Source organism: Sceloporus occidentalis, unplaced genomic scaffold, assembly GCF_023333645.1.
Source record: "Sceloporus occidentalis isolate IW3139 unplaced genomic scaffold, rSceOcc1.0.p SCAF_4, whole genome shotgun sequence".
Classification (NCBI taxonomy): Eukaryota; Metazoa; Chordata; class Lepidosauria; order Squamata; family Phrynosomatidae; genus Sceloporus; species Sceloporus occidentalis.
In genome coordinates, this window is record NW_028316984.1 from 142,618,371 (window position 1) to 142,641,121 (window position 22,751).

The 22,751-nt window shown below is 40.3% G+C and overlaps 1 protein-coding gene across 2 annotated transcripts in view; it reads right to left on the bottom strand.

Annotated features, from left to right (window-relative positions):
• Positions 1-22,751, bottom strand: part of MIDEAS (mitotic deacetylase associated SANT domain protein) — a 75,654-nt gene that overhangs the window by 23,003 nt on the left and 29,900 nt on the right. For both annotated transcript variants that reach the window (XR_016280965.1, XM_089521845.1), the window contains exons 2-11: positions 17,849-19,560; positions 13,653-13,958; positions 11,558-11,897; positions 11,126-11,192; positions 9,889-10,031; positions 7,601-7,704; positions 5,831-5,906; positions 4,769-4,857; positions 3,272-3,421; positions 1,738-1,938 (exon numbers count right to left, since the gene is read on the bottom strand). Coding sequence is in view for 1 of the 2 variants with exons in the window: in XM_089521845.1 (XP_089377971.1) it covers positions 1,738-1,938; positions 3,272-3,421; positions 4,769-4,857; positions 5,831-5,906; positions 7,601-7,704; positions 9,889-10,031; positions 11,126-11,192; positions 11,558-11,897; positions 13,653-13,958; positions 17,849-19,327 (2,955 nt within the window). In the remaining variant the exon portion in view is untranslated. The remainder of the gene's footprint in view (positions 1-1,737; positions 1,939-3,271; positions 3,422-4,768; positions 4,858-5,830; positions 5,907-7,600; positions 7,705-9,888; positions 10,032-11,125; positions 11,193-11,557; positions 11,898-13,652; positions 13,959-17,848; positions 19,561-22,751) is intronic.

The following is a 22,751-nucleotide window of genomic DNA, read 5'->3' on the forward strand; positions in this document are numbered from 1 at the left end:
ACTTGAAGACACACAACAACAAAGTCTAGCTGAGCAAATAGGATTCAGACTGATGTGAAAACATTACAGAAATGACAGCCTGTCATCAACCAACTCTGTCTACTTAAGCCACTAGTGACACTGTGTATGTTGTGTGACTTCAAGTCATTTCCCATTTATGGTGACCCTAAGGCGAGCCTATAATGGGACTTTTGTGGAAATTAAGGCGCGGTACAAAGAGGTGGCTCCATGCTGACAATCTTTCCCCTTGCCAATGTTGCAGCAGTCACATCGCACGGCACCGATGCGCTGCCAAAAAAAAGCCGCTCTAAGCGGCTTCTATTTTGTGGTGCTGTAAAGGGGAAAGGGCACCACCATGACATCACTTCCTGGAAGTGATGTCTGGACACTGTGCGGTGGTGACATCATCATGGTGGCCGCCATGTGGATAGGAAGCTGCCATGATGATGGTGTCCGTATGGACTAGGGTTCTGGAGTGCACGGTTGGTGCGTGCTCCAGAACCCTAGAATCGGCACGGACATGCCGCTCCCTGCCGGTCTTTACCGGGTTTAAGAAACACTAAAAGCACATCCAATTTGCTAGAGATGATTAGCCATCACAAAACAACCATGTGGGATGAGAATGAGATCAAAGGCTGATTTAAGTTCAGTATTTTGTTCAAGAGTCAGCATGATGTAGTGGTTTGAGAGTTGGACTATGACTCTGGAGATCAGGGTTTGAACCCCAGCTCAGCCATGGAAGTCCACTGGGTGCCTTTGGATAAGTCACACTCTCTCAGACTGAGGGAGACAAAGGCAAACCGCTTCTGAACAAATCGTGCCAAGAAAAAATTTTCCTGGCTTTGGAGTCACCATAAGTTGGAAATGGCTTGAAGGCACACAATGGCGCGGGACAGACTGCCCCAAAATGGCGGCTTGCCGGCAGCCTTTTTCCCTCTGGAGGGACGCCGCAGCTGCCAGACCACGTGGCGTCCATCGGAGGAAAAAGAACCCAGAAAAAACAGGTTCTTTTTGTGCAGCTGGGTGGATGCAATGAGTGTGCCAATGGTGCACTCATTACGTAAGCAACGCGTGGTGACATGTAGACGCCGTGCGTCGCTTATGTCACAATGGCAGTGCCCGTATGGACGGGACACTGCCATTATAGTGCCACCACGCCATGCTAGGATTAGGGATTGTGCGGTTGCCATGGAGTCTCTAACTCTAAAATCCGTCTGTTTTGACCCAACATTTTGCTCATATGGGGGCTAATCAAATGCCCATGGGTAGCTCACAAACAGGGCAAACATAGATACACCCTTTCTCCTTTCCCACTGATTTAGAGGCATACTAATAAATTGCCTCTGCCCCTGGAGGAAGTATATCACTATCATGATAAGTAATCCATTGTTAGCCTCCTCCTCTATCTACTTTTTGTCATAGATAACTTGTTCCTCCACTAGTGAAAATGTTCCAGTTCTTTCAACACTTCAGTTTTCATTTTCAGCACCTTTTCCGGTTCTACAAAAACTTTTTCAGATGTTGTGACCAGAATTGTCCATATTAATCCAAGCCTGGATGAAACATAGATTTCTCTATGGATGCTATGAACTGGCAGTTTTATTTCTGATACATATTTTAATTTTAATCAGCATGGTATTTTCCTTTTTTACAGCTCTCATATGCTGAATCCTCCACGGCTCCAGGAATCATTTCATGAAAGGCCTTTAAAGTGACCTCAAGTCATTAAACACGCACCTGGTCCTCTGTGTGTAGAGTCTGTGTAGGTTTAGGAAGCACAGGGTTGCTGTTCTTGTCATGTGACTCATTTCCCTCTACCACTTCCTCTTTTATAACCAACGTATTCTCCACTTCCGCTTCATCATCCTCATCTTCAGTGTTTTCATAATCTTCATTGTATGTTCTGGGAGGAAGAGTACGGGTAAGCCTGTGGGAACTCTTTATGAAGAAAGGAAAGGAGGTTAAAAATGGAAACACATGAACAAAGGAATAAAGATTGAGGGTGTCAGAGCCCTTTTGTGTTTTAGTCTTTAGTGTTTTAGCTTAGTTTCTTAGTATTGTTTAATAGTCTTAGGCTGCACCTGCACTGCAGAAATAACCCAGAACTCTGGTGCTGCAAACAAACTACAATTCCCACAGTTAAATAGCACTGAGCCATGGCAGTTAAACTGGTGTCAGACTGGATTATTTCTGCAGTGCAGATGCAGCCCCAGTGTACTTAGTGTTGGATTAGTTTTAGTGTTAGTAATATTACCCCATGATAGGTTCACCTGGTCTCCAGAGTCACAGTTCAGTGCTCAAACCACTACACAACACTGGCTCACTTGCTCTATTTTTTTAATATTTAGTACTTTTGCTGTGAATTGCACTGCTTTTTGTTAAAAGATGCATTAAAAGTATATAAAAAGGGGAAAATGTTAGGTATAATAGGGTTGCCAGAAAACTGGACAGGACTCCTGTACCTTTATAGCTGTGAAGAAGAGGTCAATTCAGCAGGTGTTGCTTGCTACTGGGTTGTCTTCTATCCAATCATTAAAAGTACAGGAGCAGTCTCCAGTGTAATCTGGTGCCCTCAAAAACTAGTAGCTCGTTTAGAAAACAAAAGAACTAGGCTCTTTCACAATTATAGCATCATAACTCCATTTTAACTGCCAAGGCAACATCCTATGGAAACCTCTGTTACTGTGTGCCACCAAGTGATTTTTGACTTATGGCCATCCTGGGCAAACTTGTCCTAAGCTTTTCTTGACAAGTTTCTTTAGAGTGGGTTTGCCATTGCCATCCTCTGAAGCTGAGAGAATGTGACTTGTACAAGGCCATTCAGTGGGGTTTTTATGCTCGAGTGGGGAAACGAACCCTGATCTCCAGAATCATAGTCCAGTGTTTAAACCACTACACCACATTGGCTCTCTATAGGATCCCGGGATTTATCATTTAAGAAGAGGTACTAGAGAGCTCTAGTGCCTCATCAAACTGCCAAACCCAGGATTCCATAAGAAGCAGACATGGTGGTGGAATTATAGTGTTATAATTGTGTAGTGTGAAAGGAATCCCATTACTTCAGTGCCAAGATACAAAGAGAAGAATCTGGCCTAGTCAAACAGCAGCATTTCAACAGCTTGTACTGACAAAATTCAATAACATCTCTAAAATAAAGTTATTCCACTTTAAAAAAAACAAAACACTACTTTTCACTTTATTGTCTTCTGGGTAATTTTACAGATATCTGGCATGATATTTTTATTGCCACCACCAATATACAGCATGTTACCTTTATATCTACTTCAGCTTCGTCTTTAACCGTTTTTTCACGGGCTAAATCAACATCTCCAAAGATTAAGGTCCCATTCCGACCTATTTTAACTTGCTTTTTATAAGTATAATAGAACTCCACGCACTGTGCCACAGTCTTGGTTTTTATCTAAAATATTTGATGGTGGGAGGGAAGGAAGGGCAATGGAGTGGAGGGAGAAATGAGAGGAAAAAAAGACAAATAAATTCCACAAGTATATTCACAATCCATCAGAAATATAGGTCACAACTCTGAGGACTCTTCCAGGTCTATGTTTCTTGACAATTGGAATACATTGGGTTTGGGGAACCATTTTCATCCTGGAGGCTATATTCCAACTTGAGAAGACACTGTTTTGTGAGGAGGTACATTCTGGCAGTGTACAGGCCCTAGGAAAGAGGGTGGTGCTAGGTGATGTGGGCACAGCCAGATTAAATTCTTACTAATCTGGACATTTCTCCATCAAACATACAGAGCACAGTTCAGTTTTATGTAACAATCTTCCAGGTTTAGTTTGCCTCTCATCTGTAACCAGTGTTTGGAGAAGAGACATGTGAGCTATATGACATGACTATGCAGGCTCTTTCCTATGCTGAGATGGATGTAAGAAAATGCTTCATATAAAATGATATAGGCTGGCCATATTTCAGTGTCTATATCTCAGCTTAATCAATCATGTGTCCCACAAAACAAACAGAAATTATGCTAGTGGGTGAATGAGACAAGGCCTTTTCTGCAGCAGCACCTCAATAATGGAATTTTCTTGTAAGGGGGACTGCCAGGTAGCCCCAGTCCTATTGAGTTTTAAACTCAACAGTACTTTTTCACCAGGACTTTGGCTTTTAAAATTGTTCAGGGCTGTTCTTAATTTTTAATTTTCTTGTGATTTTATAGGGTTAAAAGTAACTTCACATTGCTTTGAGGACTCTCTGTAGGCAAGAAGGTGACATGCAAGTACTTTTAACAAACAAATAAGATACAGATGAGCCTTGCAGCTCCTTTGCTACTTGCCTTATGCATATAAGCAAACCAACTAACCAGGAACAGTTCAAATGAATATAATTTCTGGTTTAATCTACACCAGAAATTCAGCTTTAGAATAAACCAGGATATTAAACGGTGGTTTGAAACTGATGTAATACTTTACTCCAAAGCTATTAGCTATACATTTCTGATTAACATGAAACAGGTTTGTCACTTCCATTGCAAATGGGCTGCACATGCATCCAAGGAGTTAATTTATAGTTCATCTTATAAAGCCAAAATATAATTGTCTGAAATAAGTCAGTAAAATGACTACCATTTCAGTTTACCATTGCAGTACTACATAATGAAATTGCTCAACTCCAGTATGAAGTAAACACTCAGGTCAATTATTAAATGATATGTGCATGTGGCTTGGAACAGGGGAATCAATGCTATTGTAGTGCATTAGGAAAATGACAAAAAACAAAACAAAAAAACCCCTAAACTCACAAGTTTCTGAACCAGGAAGAAGTCCTTCTTGTAGATGGCAATTCCTTTATTGAACAGCTTTTTCTCAAGTGCAGTCCACTTATCTGACCCTGAAAAGAAAGACAAGAGACAACAACACCAATTTTATATATAACTCTATAAATATTAAAATACTACTGAGGAAGGTATCACCAGAATGTATTTTCTGATCTGTTTGGGTTATATTTAACGATACTACTCCTGTGTTACATCTGTTCTGTCACTGACTGGGGAGGGGTGGGTGGAGGAGAAGAGAAATTTAGGATTCTATGTCAGAAAGATTTATTGCTGCACTAACTTAAATATCCCAGGATTCAGTATGATGCAACTATGGCACTTAAGTAATGTCAAAGTGCTAATTGTTTTTGAGTATTAAAAATGCTTTGTGTTACAAACTGAAAATTGTCTCATTTATCTAATGCATATAGAAAAACTCTCCAGTAGTTATCAAAAACAAAACAAAATACATCAGTAGGTATTTTACCGAGTTGTTATATATTACATTCATATTAAAATCACCTTAAAATTTACAGCCTTGGATATTCAAAATGCTGTTTTTCAGTGACAGGCATGCCATCAAAATGATAGTGTGTGCTGTCCACAACTGAGACACTGTTAAATTTTATACACATAGTCCAAAACGCTTTGATATTTGTACTGAACATTGTACTAAACACTGAATATTCGATTGTTCCCTATGCCATACTTTATATTCCTTAACATTTGGGGTCTAAAATGCAGGAGTGGTTTATGGTAAAATAGTGATGGCCTTTTAATGGAAAATATGTAATACTTACACAGTAATTAATCCGAATTTAACTTAGGAGTCTAACATTTTTGTTTGCTTTGTTTGATGACTAAATTCATCATTCTCCCCAATGTACATGCACGCACGCACACACACACACACACACATGAAAAATCAAGGGTATTTTTAGCATCATTTCTAAAAACAGAACATAGTGAAATAAGCCATGTATTAAATACAAGTTGTCATAAATATTCCAGAATCTGAATGAAAGCATTATCTTGTTTCCAACATACCTGTGTAGTGATAGTCTGCCAGCGGGTGCTTGGGTGACCGCACAGACTTCTTTAGCAGCAGTTTGGTCAGAGCAACCTGAGGAGGAAAAAAAAACATGACTGACTGTGATGCCTGAATGCAGCCACCAACTTGTCAAAAGCTACCAGATGAGCACAGGTCAGAAAGGTTACTTTTTTGAGGGGTGGGGAATCCCAGAATCCTCTTGCAAGCAGGTCTTTCTGGCTAGTGAATCTAGGAGCTGTAATCTCAAACAATAACTTTTCTAAGGTCTCACTGTTCTGTTTTTGAAAAAAACTCCTGAAGATAATATTTAGTCTCCTCCAGCTTCAGTTTAATACTCTGCACCTACTATATTTGAGATATAATTGATTAATTTGCATCCCTCCTACACAGAACTATTATCTCATTTGATAATGGTCCATGTCAGCAGGTGCCCAATTAAAGAATTCCTTTGCAGGGATTCCAACATAATTAACAACTCTTTGCAGTGCCAGTAAACACCCATGATTAATCATTCAATTTATTCAAATAAATACTGTAATATTCCAAAGTAAGTAGATAAATAAAGGCCAAAACACTTCCAGATTTTTCAGGAAATCATCTCCTACCACCAGAACTCAAGCAGAAGACAGGCACTAGGATAACATTACTACACTGATCTGGAAAGCATTTATGCTTTAATAGCATTTATCAGTGGCCCAAGTATGCACTTTTATTTTGGTGATACTACCGATTAAACTTCACTGTACCGGTATTAGGTAGAGAATTTAAATTTAAGTTTCTACAAGGTGACAAGAGGCAATAAGATACTTATTTACTGTTTTTACACCTTTACACTGGGCAGTTTTAAGAAAACTATTACATAAAATTTAATTGACAAATGTATATCCTGCCTTTTCATGTACAAAATTTAAAACAGTTAACTGAGTTGTAGGATTCTCATCCTATGCTGTTACCACAGAACAAAAACATTATTATTAGACACAGTTTTTAAAATGATATGATGTCAGTTTTTCCTTCCCATCTCTTATATGTTTGGTCACTTCCACTCAATCAGCTAAAAACAAACAAAATCTAAAACCACACCTTTATCAACTTTCTGATTTAACCAGCTGCCAGTTTTATGTATCAAGCTGCCTTAAACAACCTAAACCAATGGTCTACCTAGTTCAATTTTGTCTATACTGACGGATAAGAAAAATCTAAAATTTAAAACAGGAGCTCTCCCTCAAGATGCCAGGGATTAAACCTAGGCCCTTTTCCAAGCACAGCAAATGCTTTACTACTGGATCACTTAATGTACTGACTTGAACTAGATCTCCCAAGTACTTGACTAATACTCCAACCAAAACACTACACTGAAAAACAGTTTCAACGTACAATGTTTACTGGATGTAGGTTGTACTTGCAGCAACTTTTATGCTACAAAGTGAAAGTTTGCATATCACAAAGGCTTGAGTAGTATCAATAGGGCCTGTACAGACAAGCCAAAATAAAGCTGCTTCAGGTCACTTTGGAGGTATGCTGTTTAAATGATGCATGTGTCCTAAGAGACCAGAAGTTGTGCCAAAGTTGTGCTCCAATTGCTTTGGCGCGGCTCCTGGCCTCTTCTGGCATGCATCATTTAAACACCATGCCTCCAAAGTGACCTGAAGCAGCTTTATTTTGGCCTGTCTGTATGGGCTCATAATCTCTTACAGAGCTGAATGTCTACTACTGGGTTTCAACCTAAGCCCAATTAAATGCATCAAGGATTGCTGGAGACTTACCAGAATGTTTCCTTTCGCTTCATGTAAGCAGTGAAATGCCAGCTCTTGGTTGGTACCACCTCCAGGAAATATACTTGAGCAAGCAGCAGTTATCAGGTTCTCCACTGTTACAACACAAACATCCATCCATTCAAGAAAAGGGGTAAGTGAGGAAGTGAAATATCAGTTTATACAGAAATCTGGTGGCTTTCTTCTTAATCCTCATCATACATTTCCTGGGGAAGTGAAATCTCACCATCTCAAAAAGCAGGGGGTCTAAATCTTTGGGGGGGGGGGGTCATGGACCACTTTGTGAATCCAAAGAATGCTATGGACCCCCTTCCCAGCCAAATAAATTTACACACATTTTTCAAAGTAACAGAAAGGGGGAAAGTTGCACCCAGTTCACAGACCCTCTGAAGCCAATCCATGGACTTCAAGGGTCTGTGGAATCCCTGCTTTCATAGCTCACAGTGATGCTCCTGGCTTCAAACCACTAAGCTGTTGCTGTTTGTCAGACATCAGGAGCAGACAAGAAACCTGCACAATGATACAGAGTTTATATTTTCTCACACCATGCCACCAATTCATTTTCAGCACTGGCTGACTGATGTGAGATGGGGAGGGGCAGTTTTCAAGAATCAATGAGTACTGCCTTTCTTACAACACTGGACTGCAAGATAACAGCAATAGCAAGTACATTTTTATACCGCTTATCAGTTAGCTAAGCACTCCCTAAGCAGTTTACAATGTATCAGCCAATTGCCCCCAATGAGCTGGGTACTCATTTTACCAACCTATGAAAGGATGGAAGGCTGAGTGGACCCTGGAGCCCTGCCTGGGATTGAACTCACAACCTTGTGGCTCCAGTACTGGCATTTAAGCACTGCGCCACCAGGGATCCTTTTAAGCTCCTAGGCACAGCTTACAATAGTAACTTTTTAAAATTAAAACTCCCACAGTCCCCCTCCCATCCTAGCATGGCTAGTGACCATGTCAGATGGAGAATTTGCTATCTCTGAGTATGGCAGTCTCCTTCTTTGGAGGTTTTTAAACAGAGCCTGGATGGCCATCTGTTGGTAATGCTTTGACTGTGTATTCCTGAATGGGAGAGAGTTGGACTGGATGACCCTTTTGGTCTCTTCCAACTCATGATTCTATGAATTCTGAGAGCTGCAGTCCAAAAAAGCTAATTTTTCAAGCCATGGTAGAGGGGTCCAAGACTCACTGCAAGTACTTCTGAGTTCAACAATTACTGTGTTGCACAATGACAGTATTTTTAAAGGTGTCACAAAATTAACATGGTTGTAGAAATGTTACACAATCAACTGCACCACCAAGCCACAATGCCCAGACTCTTCAAAAAACAAACAAACAAACACCTTTTGTTGCTGAATATGACAAGATATGGAAGATTGATTCAGAGGAGGGCCTTTCCTGTAATTTCATTACATAAAGAGACCCAGCACTCCATTTTAGTTTTCAGAAAGGGATACAACTCATTTAATTTACAACAGGTTTTAGCTATTTAACTGAAAACAACTACTGAATATGCAAAGGGATCTTGTAGCCCCCTTGAGACTAGCTGAAAGAAAGAAGTTGGTAGCATGAGCTTTCATAGACTTGAGCCTACTTCTAGTCTACAAAAGCTCATGCTACCAACTTCTTTCTTTCAGTTAGTTTTAAAGGTGCTACAAGATCCCTTTGCATACTGATTTTCCAGACAAACACAGCCATGTCTTTGTAATCTGTTGAATAGTTTACTACACTTCATGGCAATAGTGTCATTATGAGGCAACATCCAACATTGTATGGAACTCCCTGTGAACCAAAGAATTCTCTTCTTTGAATGGTCTCACAGCCCTCCAGAGCAGATTGGAAGGGAGGTGGTGCTGGTTGTTTCCTGCCCCCTCTGTGCATTCAACCAATGGAACTTTAATCAGTGGGAGATATCAGTTATGATCACCCTTGTTCTTGTTGTTGTTTTAAATGGTAAGGCTGATAGCTTTTACTCTTTCTAAGCTATTTTGCATATGATATAAAAAGTGAGGCAAAAACATCACAGTAAATAATTTAAGCCAAAAAAGAGATTTCTATGGCTCTAGCTTTCACAATCATTTTGTTTACCTTATTCTTTACCATTTGCTTATTTATTTATTTTCTGTGCTGCCCTTCTCCCAGAATGGGACCCAAGGCTGCTCACAAATAGAAAATAAGAGGTTGATGGTCCACACTATTGATCATCCAGCAACCAGAGACTCAACACCTTTGTGTTTTCTTAAAATAGTTCATGATTTCCAGCTCATTACCATTCTCCTGGATAGATGTATTGGTTTCCAGTTCTTCCCATGGCTGCCACACCAGTTCCTCCTTGGCTTTGTCAGAGGCTGCCAAGGATCGATCTCGAAGAAGTGGAATTTCAGCTTGAAAACGAGGGCCCACGTTGATCCGTCTAGAAAAACAAACATACATTAAATAACTGGTACAACCTGCAACATTGAAGAAATGCCAATTTGTTGAAACTAGCCACCTGCTTCTTTTAAACACTTTATAGCTGAATCAGTGCTCTTGGTTGCAATGAGTAGTGGTCATTTCAATGGGTACTTCATGCATTTAAATCACCAGCAAACTCTAGTCTCAACTAAAACACACCCTCACTGAATCAGTTGCAGAACAGTAAGTCAAACTTTATGTAAATATCCCCTTCTTTCAATGGGATTGATTCAATTTGGAAATTGCAACTAGATTTAAGCCATAATTTCAAAAGTATAATATTTTACTTTTGTCTTTTGGTCATTCCGCATATGTCAGTTAGAAGGCATGATGTTAAAAATGGAGAAGCAAGATTCAGAATCCACCCAATAGGAGCACAACTGCAAGTCTACTTACTTACACATAAAAGTGCATGACAGTCAAGTACAGTATGGCACATTTCTTCACATACACTTTTCACATTCCAAATGATCTTCTAAGTTTTAATTATGGAAGCCTCAAATATCCAGCTCAACTACACAAGTATGACCATGCCCCAAGTTATGCTGGGCGAACTCGCTTCTTTGTGGACAAGTATCAGCCTAACCTACTATACTTCACAGGGATGTCATGAGCAAAGAGAAAACTCAAAACTGCAACAAGGAATGGTAAGATTGCAATTCTTCAAATAGGTAACACTTTGTATTGCCAGTGTGATGGCTAAATTGGTGTCAACACTGGTTTCTTCTGGGCATGCAAGGATGGCTGTTAATTAAAGCCTTTTAAAGCCTATTAATTTACATCTAAATGATAATGCACATGGTTTTAAAATTATGTTTAATATGTGTTCAGTCTATTTAAATTATTTTCATTTTATTAACCCATGTTATTCTTACTTGTATGCTGCCCTAAGATCTTTTGATATTGGGTAGGACAGAAATATTTTAATACATAAACCAAGAAAGCAACTATTTTTGCTCACTTAATTGATTAGAACAAGGCCTCTACAAACAGAAAAGGAGGCTGCAGTATGAAATTAAGGTGGTTGCACCATCTACATTTTCAAATACTTACGGCTCAATGCTGACAGGAGTACACTCTTCCATTACAGAGAGGACAGGAGGTGTGACTTCTGCACTATCTACAAGGCAAAAGAATGCACTGTTAATTCAAGTTTACATACCTCTTAATGCTATACTAACTATCATTATTTTTGTACAGTGATATCTGGCTAGGAGGAGGAATGGTCTTAAAATAGTCAATATAACTTCAGGTTTTTTTCACTACTTTCTACTATCATTCTCAAGTGCAACTATGATAAGTAATTTCTACCATTAGTTTCTAATTTAGGAAGCAATCAAAGCACAGAGCATGTACCCAACATAAATGTAAAGGCAACACCATGGACATATGAGTATTTTTTCACAACTATCAATCAAAATGGTTTTCCTACAGCCTTGATACCCCAACCCTTCCAAACCCAAATGAGCAATGCACAAAACTTACTTGATCTGAGCAGAGTCCTGTGTGCACTTTTAGGAGTTATGGGAGGTGGAACTGAGTTGCCACTGGCAGAAAGGATAGCATTAAAATAGAGTCCTGAACCCTCTCGTACAGGGCTCAGTATTGGTGGAGGAGTGTAAGGAGGTAGCTCAAAGTTCCTGTCAGAAGGGTGATCTGCCAAACGGACAGGTGAGCGTAAATGGCTCTGGTATGGTGTGATATTGGAATAGACTGGTGGAGCAATGAAAGTGCCAGCTTTAGGTGGGATGAAGAGAGGTTCTGGTCTTGGCCGTTGCTTTGGCTTCCGTGCAAAACCTTCTGCTTCTTCTTTTGAAGCATCATTCTATAATAAAAAAGACACCAGTTTTGTTTTATATCATGTCAAATGCATTGTCACACTGTCCTCAAAGTGTCCATGCATTGTCTTCAAAACATAGGGTTCATCAATTATGTCTCTCCAATCTCTGATCTTCTGGAGAAGTGGACTAGGGTAGTGTCCTTGTCAGACACACAGGAAAGAGTTTTCTTCCATATTGCTCCCAAACTGTGAATTTCATTACTTCTGGTTTTGCAACTGACTCCACACTCTGTGTTCAGGTAAGACATATCTGTTAAACTTGGTTTTTAAAACTGTTTCATGTTTTTTTTAATTTGCTTTCAGCATTTTGTTATGTACTTCAACAGCTTCAATATATATATATATATATATATATATATATATATATATATATTCATTCATTTTCTTAATTATCTGTACACCAAATTGGTTGGTTTTGGAAAGATATCAGAGAAGTTCCTTAAATAAAAGCAACTGGAGTCACATATCAAGATGCTGAAAAGATGGTTGCTTAATTACTAATAAAGCCTAACATATTACTGCCTATGTGTACTCTCAAGGCCTTTTTCAGGGGCTATTTAAAATAAAATTCCCGAAGTTTCTGGACCAGAAACTCTCAAACCATTTCCTGGACAAGTACACACAAGCTAAAACATATTAGGCCTTAGAAATGCACCCAGTATTTTCCCATGTTTTTTGAAATTGGTTTTCCTAAAGTCTAGGAGTGTCTCCTTGGCTTCCCCTTGGTGCAAAACCAAATAAGACTAGTTTTACTTTTGCACCATTCGTTTTGAATCCCCTGGTGTACTTAATCATAATGAAAGACTTTCGTGTAAGTTCATCCCAAGTGTGGCATCCATATAGGAAAAAGCATACATGCAAGGAAAAGATCTTGAAAAACAAATGTGAAAAATAAAGTGCAGCTATTTACATTTGCTTTTTATGGTTTCTTCCTACACTGAAGTGCTTTCCTTATTCAGTGTGCCCAGGAGATCCTGCAGAATAGTCAAATCACTTGTGTAACTCAGAACAACCCACATATTCATGCCCTATTCAACTCTGGCTAAAAGCATTCTTTTTGAAATGAAAACTATTAAAAATATCAAATTTCAAATATCAAAGAGGACATCTCTGTGATCTGCCTTGTTTCCATCTTTTCATTGTCAAAAGAGCTAGAGAGGGACTGCTTTGCCCTTTTAGTACCAATTATGGATAGAAGCCAGTGTGACTTGTACATTAGCTATCAAGTAGCAGAAAAATCAGAAAGAGGAGTAAAATCCCCTTTCAAGACTATCAAGGCTTAAACAGATTTCGGGGACTCAGGAACAAGACACAGACTCAGAACACTGTAGACAGATTACCACTGTGGGCAAGCCTAAGGAATTACCCATGGCAGAATCCACAACACTACTATCAAGGATGAATACTTTTACTCTGGAACCTGCAAATAAACTTCAACTATAAACAGTTTGCAATACAACACAGGCTTGCAGTTTGTTACAGTCAGAAAACAAGAACACTTGAGTATGTAAACCACAATCTATGACAGAAAAATACACATAGAATAAGTCAGATATACATACACATGAGGATTTACTTTACAAACACAGAGGATTCATTTGTGCCCCGAGCCCAGAGGTTGGAAATGTTACATTCTTGCACTACAACTCCCATAACCCCTCAGAGATTCTGAGATTCATAGTCCAAAGAGCAACTTTTTCTGAGTTCTTCTGATGCCCAGGATTCCAAAGCCAGACTTACCTGAGCAGTTGTGTCCATATTTAAATTGCGATTGGACCTTCTCCGGGTGACGATTACAGAAGGCTTGCTTTCCGGGACTCCCCGGTCATTGGTCATGAAGTGCTTGCTGTCCTCACTCCTCTCCCTTCCAATCTCTTGAAGATCCAATCTCCTCACGGGAACAGACACAGGAATGATAAGAGGCACTAAGCTGCTGTCCTCCCGGGCTCTCTTTGGGGCAGGTGAAGAACTGGCGAACTCTACAACACTCCTGGGTGCAGCTGCGACTGCCTCACTGTTGTTCTTCTCTTCTGTAGTTTCATGTTCCTTCAAACAAAAAGACCACATGCCGTTAAAGATACCCGATATATGTTTTTTTAGGAATATGTGGAAAAACTAGGATTGAAAATTAGGGTTATTGTCTCCAAACAGGACAAGAGGCATAAAATAAACCTTCTTTTCAGTCCCCAAAGGTATTAACATTTGCTAGCAGGTGACCTGGTTATCAAATCTGGAGTTATCCCTGACAATTGCATTTACAAATTAGCAGAGCAAAAACAGGCACTGGCTAATGTTTGCTCATAACAGTGCTGTGCAACTATGGTGGGTCTGTGGGCCTTATCTTCTGCTGCTGGGACCTTCCAGGGGCCACGCCAACTGCCAAAACACAGAAACAAATGATAAAAACTGGGTAAGTGCCCAAAGGTCCACTTCATGTTAAAGGGAGGTTGTTCTTTTTCTCTTTTAGTGCTGAACGATGCTCCAAAAACCTGTTTAAAAGGGAACTGATACTCCTTGAGGCTTCCAGGAAAGGCAAATAATATTTTTTCTGTTTGGAAGGGTTAAGGGCTACAAAAGTAGTATGGGGGGCCATACACAGTCCCAGGCCAGGGCGTCACTGGAGGGACGCAGAACTCACTGGGTGACACCTCAGAGGAAGGTGCCACTCTCTGCACTGATGGGAAGGGCTGCCTTTTGGGTCAGGCAAGTCTATTGGCTGGGTGGGAAAGCAAGTCTCCTGTTTTCTCCACTCACTCAGCCTGCAAAGGCTGCAGAATAGTAGTAGCAGCAGCAGCAGCACACTCCCAACAGTGGCTACCTTCCGGGTCTAGTGGCTCTGCTGCTCAGGCAGGAAAGCAAAGCTCCTCATAATTAAGAAATAAGCAAAGCTTTAAGATACTTTCAGAGTAAGAACTAGAAATAAAACCATGACTCCTTTTTCTGTATGGATGATACAAGTGTGCAAACCTCTGGAATAATATATTGGAAATATTACATAGAGCTGAATCACACACAAAAAATGAAACTAAAATGGAGCTGGAGAGTAGTGGCTTTCTCTATGCTTTACTGCATGATGTCACATAGCAATAGCAAGCAAGTACATTTCTATATCACTTATCAGTGCACTTAAGCACTCCCTAAGTGGTTTACAACGTGTAAGCTAATTGCCTCCAACAATCCGGGTACTCATTTTAGCAACCCTCAAAAGGATGCAAGCTTGAGTCGAGCTTGAGCCCCTGGCTGGTACTGAACTCGCAACCTTGTGGTTTGTGAGAGAGTGGCTGCAGTACAGGAATTTAACCACTGCACCACGAGAGCTCTTCTGTCATAGTACTTCAGTTCTCTTCCTGCGGGAGACGATTGTCAAAGCGTCTTTTTTTCTAGTTGGAAAAACCCGTTCGACAAAAGACTTGCTATGATCATCTCCCACAGGAAGAGAACTGAAGTGCTATGACATCATGTGGTAAGGCATGGAGAAAGCCGCTACTCTCTGGCTTCATTTCCACTTTGTTTTCTCATGTGATAAGGCTCATAATATAATAAATTAAGGGCTAGGTCACATTAATCTAGTACATGGGATGTATCCCCTAAGGGGATTTTGGATCATTCTCCATTTCACAAGGAAAACATCGCACATGACAAATGTGTACAGATGAATAAGCAATTCCACATAAAGGAGTGACATGGATTTGCAAGAAGCAGTGAGTAAAACTTCATAGAAATCTTGTATCTACAAGCCCACTTCACATACATTCAGGATGGAAAAGGTGCAGTTCTCCGGATGTTGTTAAACTACAACTCCCAACAGGCCTAGCCAGCACAGCCACAAGAGTGAGCAATACTGGGAGTTACAATTCATCAATATCTGGAGGGCTACAGAATTCCAACTTCTTGAGCCTCATATTCTACATGCCAGAGATCAAGCAAACAACAGTAGCTCCACGATAGGGACAAATAATAGATATAGATAGGCTATTTGTCCAGCTCTGTACAACTGAAGGAATAAAAGGGGAAAATGTAACAAACACTTTGGCATGGTTTCTAGGACCAGCTGGCTAAATGTAAGCAGAAGTGGAGAACCCGGCAACATTACTAATGGATTTTCAAGTAAATGGAGCTTAGTTTTGAAATCACTGGAACACTACACAGAATACATAATGTTACTTTGCCTTGGCTCTCAGATATTTATAGTTTAACCATGGTAGTCTCAGTGTTCACTTAGTGAAGACTTTAAAGAAACTTCTAAAGCATTTCCAGTTTCATGATCAGACAAGAAGTATGTATGTGAAATTCCTGAAAAGCCTCAAATCTTCAATTCTTCAAGCTGCTTGGCACTTGCTCCCATATCAATTAAGCCCAGTGTTTGGGTGATTCAACTGAGGGGAAATGATGAAGCTTGTCAGCAGAGGGAGCACAGAGAAATTCAGTAGGAAAATGGAAGCAAAACCCAAGAGGCAAGAGTGAACTACCTGCCCTCCTGCTGACTCTATAAACAATTATAGCTTATTTATTTAATTTCTATTTTATCTATCTCTCATGAAGAGAAAAAGTCTTCCATGAAGAATCACTGCAGTTGCCAGCATTCCTCCCTGCTGGCTATAATGCCTAAAGCTGTTAGGACTTACAGTCCAACAATATCTGGAGGTCTGCATGATTACCACCCTGGTTTAGTGTTGGATTGGGACTTGGGAGATGCAGGCTCAAGTCCCCATCAGAGATGTAAATGCCTTAAAGAAAAATGGGAAAAAACTGGGGTGAAAAAACATTCCCCCCCCCATTTCTTTGAAGCTTTTTCCCTTCTGGGATTTCTTTTAAAAATTGGATTATCTAGTATTTTCTTTTACAATGATGCCTGAGACAAAGTTTTGACATATTTATTGCCCCAAAATCATTTCTAAAAACTTTATAATTTTTTTCTTGCTACACAGCTTGCAGGATGACTGCTAAATGTCCCAATCAAATCCACTGGTCACAATAGCATCATGTGAATTGCCAATAGATTTTACACCTTTACTTTCCTGCAGTATATTTTTGCTTTTTCTAAGAGGGTAAAAACTTCAAAGACTTTTTATACTAGAGCATGGAAATATTACTTTTTTTTTTACTACAATCTCCACATCCACTGGCTAGAGATTCTGGGGGTTGCTATTCAAAACAGTATTTTTTAAACTGGAATAAACACTTCCCTATACTTTCCAGATAAATGAGGGATCAGGAACAACTGCAAACCTTTTAAAGATGTTTCACTCTGAGATTGGGGAACTTCTTTCAGTCCAAAGGTTAATTCAGTTTCAAAGATATCACCAGGGGGCCACATGCCAATGATTTACAAAACCAAAGGCAAAAAAGTAGAACCAAAAATACTAGTGTATTTTCACTTAAAGCTTTTACTGCTAGTAACTAAGCCTTGGGAGAAGCATTCAACTTTGTAGAATGGCTGTGAAACTATAAAATGATGACATCACCAGGAAGAGAGCATGATCATCTGGTAGGGTTGCCAAGTTTCCCTTATTATATAAAGAATGTTCCCTATTTTAAGGTCAGAAACTTTTTCCTATTATATAAACTGAATAAAATGCCAAAATATCTTGTACATTAGGGAATGGGCCCTTCATAAAAACAGAAAATGTGTGCATCATGCAATTTATGAATGTGGACAATATGTTAATTTTGCAAAGAAATGCATAGCTAAGTTAACTGCAATCAACACTTTCATTTGTTATTTAGGCAAAAATAAACTTGTTAATACCTGCTTCCTGATTGTCAACCCCGTGTGTCATGAATCTTGACCATCCCTTATTATTGTTTAAAAACCTGGTTAACACTACAGTTCAGACAATTTCAGAGGTCCAATTTGCAGCCCTAGATGCTCCTGCCTACTATGTGCAGTGAAAAGAGAGGGTAGGCCATGGTCCTATGCAAGAAACACCACTTACTCTGACATTCTGAAGAGAGGCCAGCTCCACAGCCTTCTGAGCCAGGGTTAGCAAGTTGGCTTCTTGAGAAACACGCCGCCTTCTCCGTGTGCTCTGGATGACACCACCTCTAACTCCAGCAAAGTCATTAGCTCTCTGGACAAGGCCTTCATTGATGGCCATCTGCTTTTCTGCTTCTCTGGCATTCTCGTATGTACCCACTTTCTCCATGTCAGGTTGGCTTGGGTGACCTCCCACTGGCCGCTCTCCATGTTGCACCTCTCCTCTGTTTAGCTGTGAGTAACCCTCCTTGTTGTGACTGAATGTTTCTGACTGATGGTGAAACTGGACATCCAGATGCTGTTGCGCTTGCCAGTGATGGGGTAACATGTTGCTGGTATACTCCTCAGATATCTTTGATGCCAAGGCATCTTCTGCAGAAGATGCTGGCAAGATGCCTTCCTTGGAGAGTCTCCGTGATCTTCTTGGGAGAGGGATCTGGGCTTGGGGTAGGACAGTCTGTGGGTTATGCTCTGTAAGGGCCTTCAATAGCTCTTGGTTCCTCTCAGGAACAGAGTGGAATTGATGGGGAACCATATGGTGCTGATGAGGTGGTGCTGCTGCATGAGTTTGTCCTACAGCAGCAGACTGCTGAAGGCCAAAGGCTTGTGAAGATGCCTGTTGTTGTTGTTGCTGCTGCTGATGGTGCTGTTGCTGCTGCTGTGGATAGAAATTCTCAAACAGCTGCAGCTGTGGAAGAGCTTGTTGCTTTTGCTGGGTAGTAAAGGCTGGGCTCGAAGAAGTGGGAGGTTGCTGAAAGACATGCAACAGTTCAGGGAGTCCCTGCTTTTGGCCCTGATGGCCAAAGGCAAGCTGGAAAGGCTGCAAAGGGAGGGCCTGGTTCTGATTCTGTTGCTGATACCGATTCATCTGGGCTTGCTGATGGACCAGTGCTTGCTGTTCTAGCTGAACTTTTTGAGACATCATCTGCTGGACGGCATCTCCATACATGTTCAGCTGTGACACCACAGCACTTTTCTCCCGGTTTCTTTTCAGGGTCTCTGGATGGCTGTAGAAACCTGGGATGCCAGCGTTCGGGTGGCCCCCTTTCTGGCTGCCTCCTCCATAAACCATCCCATGAGTCCACCCTCCAGGCTGAGGAGGTGGCCAACTGGCCTCACTCCGCTCGGGCAACCGATTTCCCATCAAGGAATTCTGCCACTTGGCTGTAGCCAACTGCTGGGCAGTCATTCTGGCCTCACCTCGCTCTTGATAAACAGAATTCAGCAGAGCTGCGTTGCTGGGGACTCCACTGAAGACCCCTGACTTGGAAAGCTCCATTGTTTGGGAAGCAGGCATATTCCCCACATGGCCGTAGTATTGCCCTTCTTTCAGCTGTGGCTGTTGGGCTTCTTTCAGCAGACCAGATTGTTCATTATAAAAAGCAATCCGTTTTCCAGCCCTCTTATTTGAAGACTTCTGCTGAGCCTGCAGACTCATGGTTAGTCTATCCCTCAAAAGATGCGGGGTGGAGGGTGGAAATCAGACCAACAGCCAGCCCATTGCTAGTGTTCAAGCAGAAAGTGATGGATAAATATAAAGATAGTCCAAAAACGTGCCTCCCTCGCTGGCCACTGGTCTAATACACGTAGAGATGCAAGAGACAGATTGTCAGGCTCTAAACTTTATACTGTGTAACTCAAAAAGAACCGGACATCCGTAAAAATCAGAACCTGCAACAGAAATAACAAAATAATTGATTACAAAATGACAACCAGAATTTCTGTCAGTTCATCCACACCAGGAGAAAAAGAAGTATTGTGTATTTATTTATATTTAAATTTAATTTAGATTCCTCCTTTCTTCCATAATGGGACCCAAGTACCCACCCACCCCAATTCTATTTTTGCAGCTGACAAAGACCTCCACTAATCCCTAAAAGCATACCAAAGGCAGGTAAGCTTTGCAGGTGATTTTTACCCAATGATTACTCCAAAATGCCCTCAAATTTCTCCACATTTCAACCTTGTATGGGCCAAAATGGCAACCAGAACTGACATCACATCATCTCTGCTTGCCATTTTGGACAATATATGGCCCACCAAAAGGAGGTATTCTGGAACCCAAACAGGCAGGCGCAGACTATGGGCTGGTTGGGGAGAGGGGAGAAATTGGCCTTCATCTTACCATGCAGTTGTCCATCCCTGATCCACACTCTTCAACAGCATGGGAAAAAATGGCCAATTACAGGTAGATGTGCTTATCCACTTACCTACCTCTATCTCCAGCCTCCCTCAGCTGCAGCTGGAGCCCTGCTGTCAGAGCATACTAAATCTGCTCCAAGTTTTAGTTCAGACAATAAAGGAGCTATCTTATGTCCTGACCTCTATCCTCCCTCAACCCAACAAGTTTCAAAGCAGATTCACAGCCTTACCAATATCGGAGCCACCAGGTGTCAATTTCTCCCTTGCCAACCTTCCTGCCTCTCCTTGTTTTATAATAGAATGATTTTGTCTACCAGATAATGATTTGCATTTCATGTATTATTAGTACAATTTTAGCTGGGTTTCAACCAAAATCTTACCAATAAATCTCTGTGATAGTTTCACTTTAGGGTTGCCATAAATCAGAAATGACTTGAAGACACACATCAACAACGTATTTCCCAACGAAATGCATCCTTTTAAATTGATTTCCTCATATATATGATCTTCTTGTTATTGCATACTTTCAAGTTATTTCTGACCTATGGCAACACTACTATCATGGGGTTTGCTTGGCAAGATTTGTTCAGAGGAAGTTGGCCTTTGCTTTTGCCTTCCTCTGAGGCTGAGCGAGTGTGACTTGTCCAAGGTCATGCTGGGGGGGGGGGGGGGTTCCATGGCACAGCAGAGATTCTAACCCAGAGTTGGTAAAGAGTTTATCAGGCTCCTGAGGTGCAGTCCAGTGCTCAAACCACTACACCATGCTGGCTCTACATAACTTACTCACTCTCAAAATACATACCAATATAGTTCATTTGCCCTAATTGTATCTATACATCCATGGTCCCTGGGAAGGCATTCGCAAAATGACTGCAAAATAAATTATCACTAACAAGCAAAATTTATAATTTGCAGATCCCATAATCTATCCCAAAAGTTTTGCCATCATTCCCATTGTGACAATAGGTCTGTTTTACAACCAGGCAACTCTTTTAGGCAAGACAACAGTGGAAAATGACAATTGCCTTCTCCTTTTTTTTGCCAGCAAATGTTCACCATCCAATCCTGTCCTTTGAAAACTTTTGTGTTTCAGACAGTATTTGAGGAAAGAGGGCTAGTTTCTAATTTCATCGCTGTTTTCTGCTCTTGTGATGGAATATTTACTTGGCTATTATTAACAATGTTGTTTGCTCTTTTAGGATTACTTACTATAGTAGTAGTTTTAATGTTTATTTATATATTAGCTTAGCAGATCTTGTTTATTTTTAGCCAAAAAGCAGAGTAAAAATATGTACAGATATAAATATTAAAAAAACAAAATGTATAAGTTAGCTTGTTGGACAAATTCTTGAGAGATTTTATTTATTTTTAAATAATGAAAATACCAAAAGAAAAAGAAAAAAGAATATTTCCAGCTGCAAACAAACAAAACCAAGAAAAGTGTCTATTAACTAAATATTTTACTACCTATAACTAAACGCACAATTATCTTTTTTTCCAGAAAGCATGTTGGTTACTTGGGAACTGAAACCTCAAACTGAGCCAACACAAACTGCCAACACACATTAAATCCATGTGTTTTTTGAAAGCTGGGAATGAAAATCACTGAAAGTGATGTTATAAAACTATTACTCATCAGTGTATGATTTTTCACTCTACAGAAATATGGTCACACATGGATAAGGAGAAAATCAGCTGTACATAGTAGTCAAAGTAACATAAGCAATTTGGGCACATTTTGGTAGATTTCAATGCAGAGTCACACATAATAAACAGAGCTGAGCCAAAAGTACTGTTTTCAGATTTTGTTGTTATTTTGGTTATTTTTAATAGAAAAGCCTCCACTAGAGCAAGGATGGTAATCATGCAACCCTTCATATGTTGCTGGACTGCAATTCTCAGCATTCCTTGCCATCAATTTCTCAGCTGCGATTACTGGGAGCTGCAAATCTGGACATTCAGAACAGATTTAAAATGTGTAGTCTGGAGACGTGCACAATTCTCACTCCTGCTCTTGACCAAGAGTACTGAATTACAACTTCCATCATTCCAGATCATTGGTCTTGCTGGCTGGGGCTGATGGGTCATGTAGCATTACAACATCTGAAGAGCCACAAGTTCCCAATCCCTGCTGCAAGGAACTATGCCAATCGTTCTTTAGCCACATGAGTATCTGGGATTTTGTATAACTTCTCTAACAAGATTGACAAGTCAACATACAACAAAAAAAAGTTTAACAGCCAACCTCTGAAGCTGCTCACATATACTCTGCAGTTTAATACAGAGCACAAACAGAGCATATATGCAGCATTAGCAGAAGTAAAAATAACTGTTTATTCTGTAGAAGGGCCGCTAGCACACCATGCCTCTGCTCCAATGTTCTCTTCTCCAGTGACTCAGTAGAGTGCATTGTTGTGTTACAGATAGTCCAGCTTAACTCCCTGTCTTCCACTATGCGGTGAACCTTTCCTGACCCGTACTTAAATAGCTTAGTTCAGGTTAACATCTACCAGGAACAAGTCTTGCATCAGAAACTTTTAAATACACAACATCCAGAAGAATAATAGGCAGAGATTATGAATATCAGATATTGTGCACAGAGAAACACAATGTAAATGATATAGAGCAAACAAGCAGGAATGTATATTTTTATTTATTTAATTCTCACAGACAAGAATTAATAATTTCAAAAGTTCTCTTCCTGGTGGGCAGGATCAGAA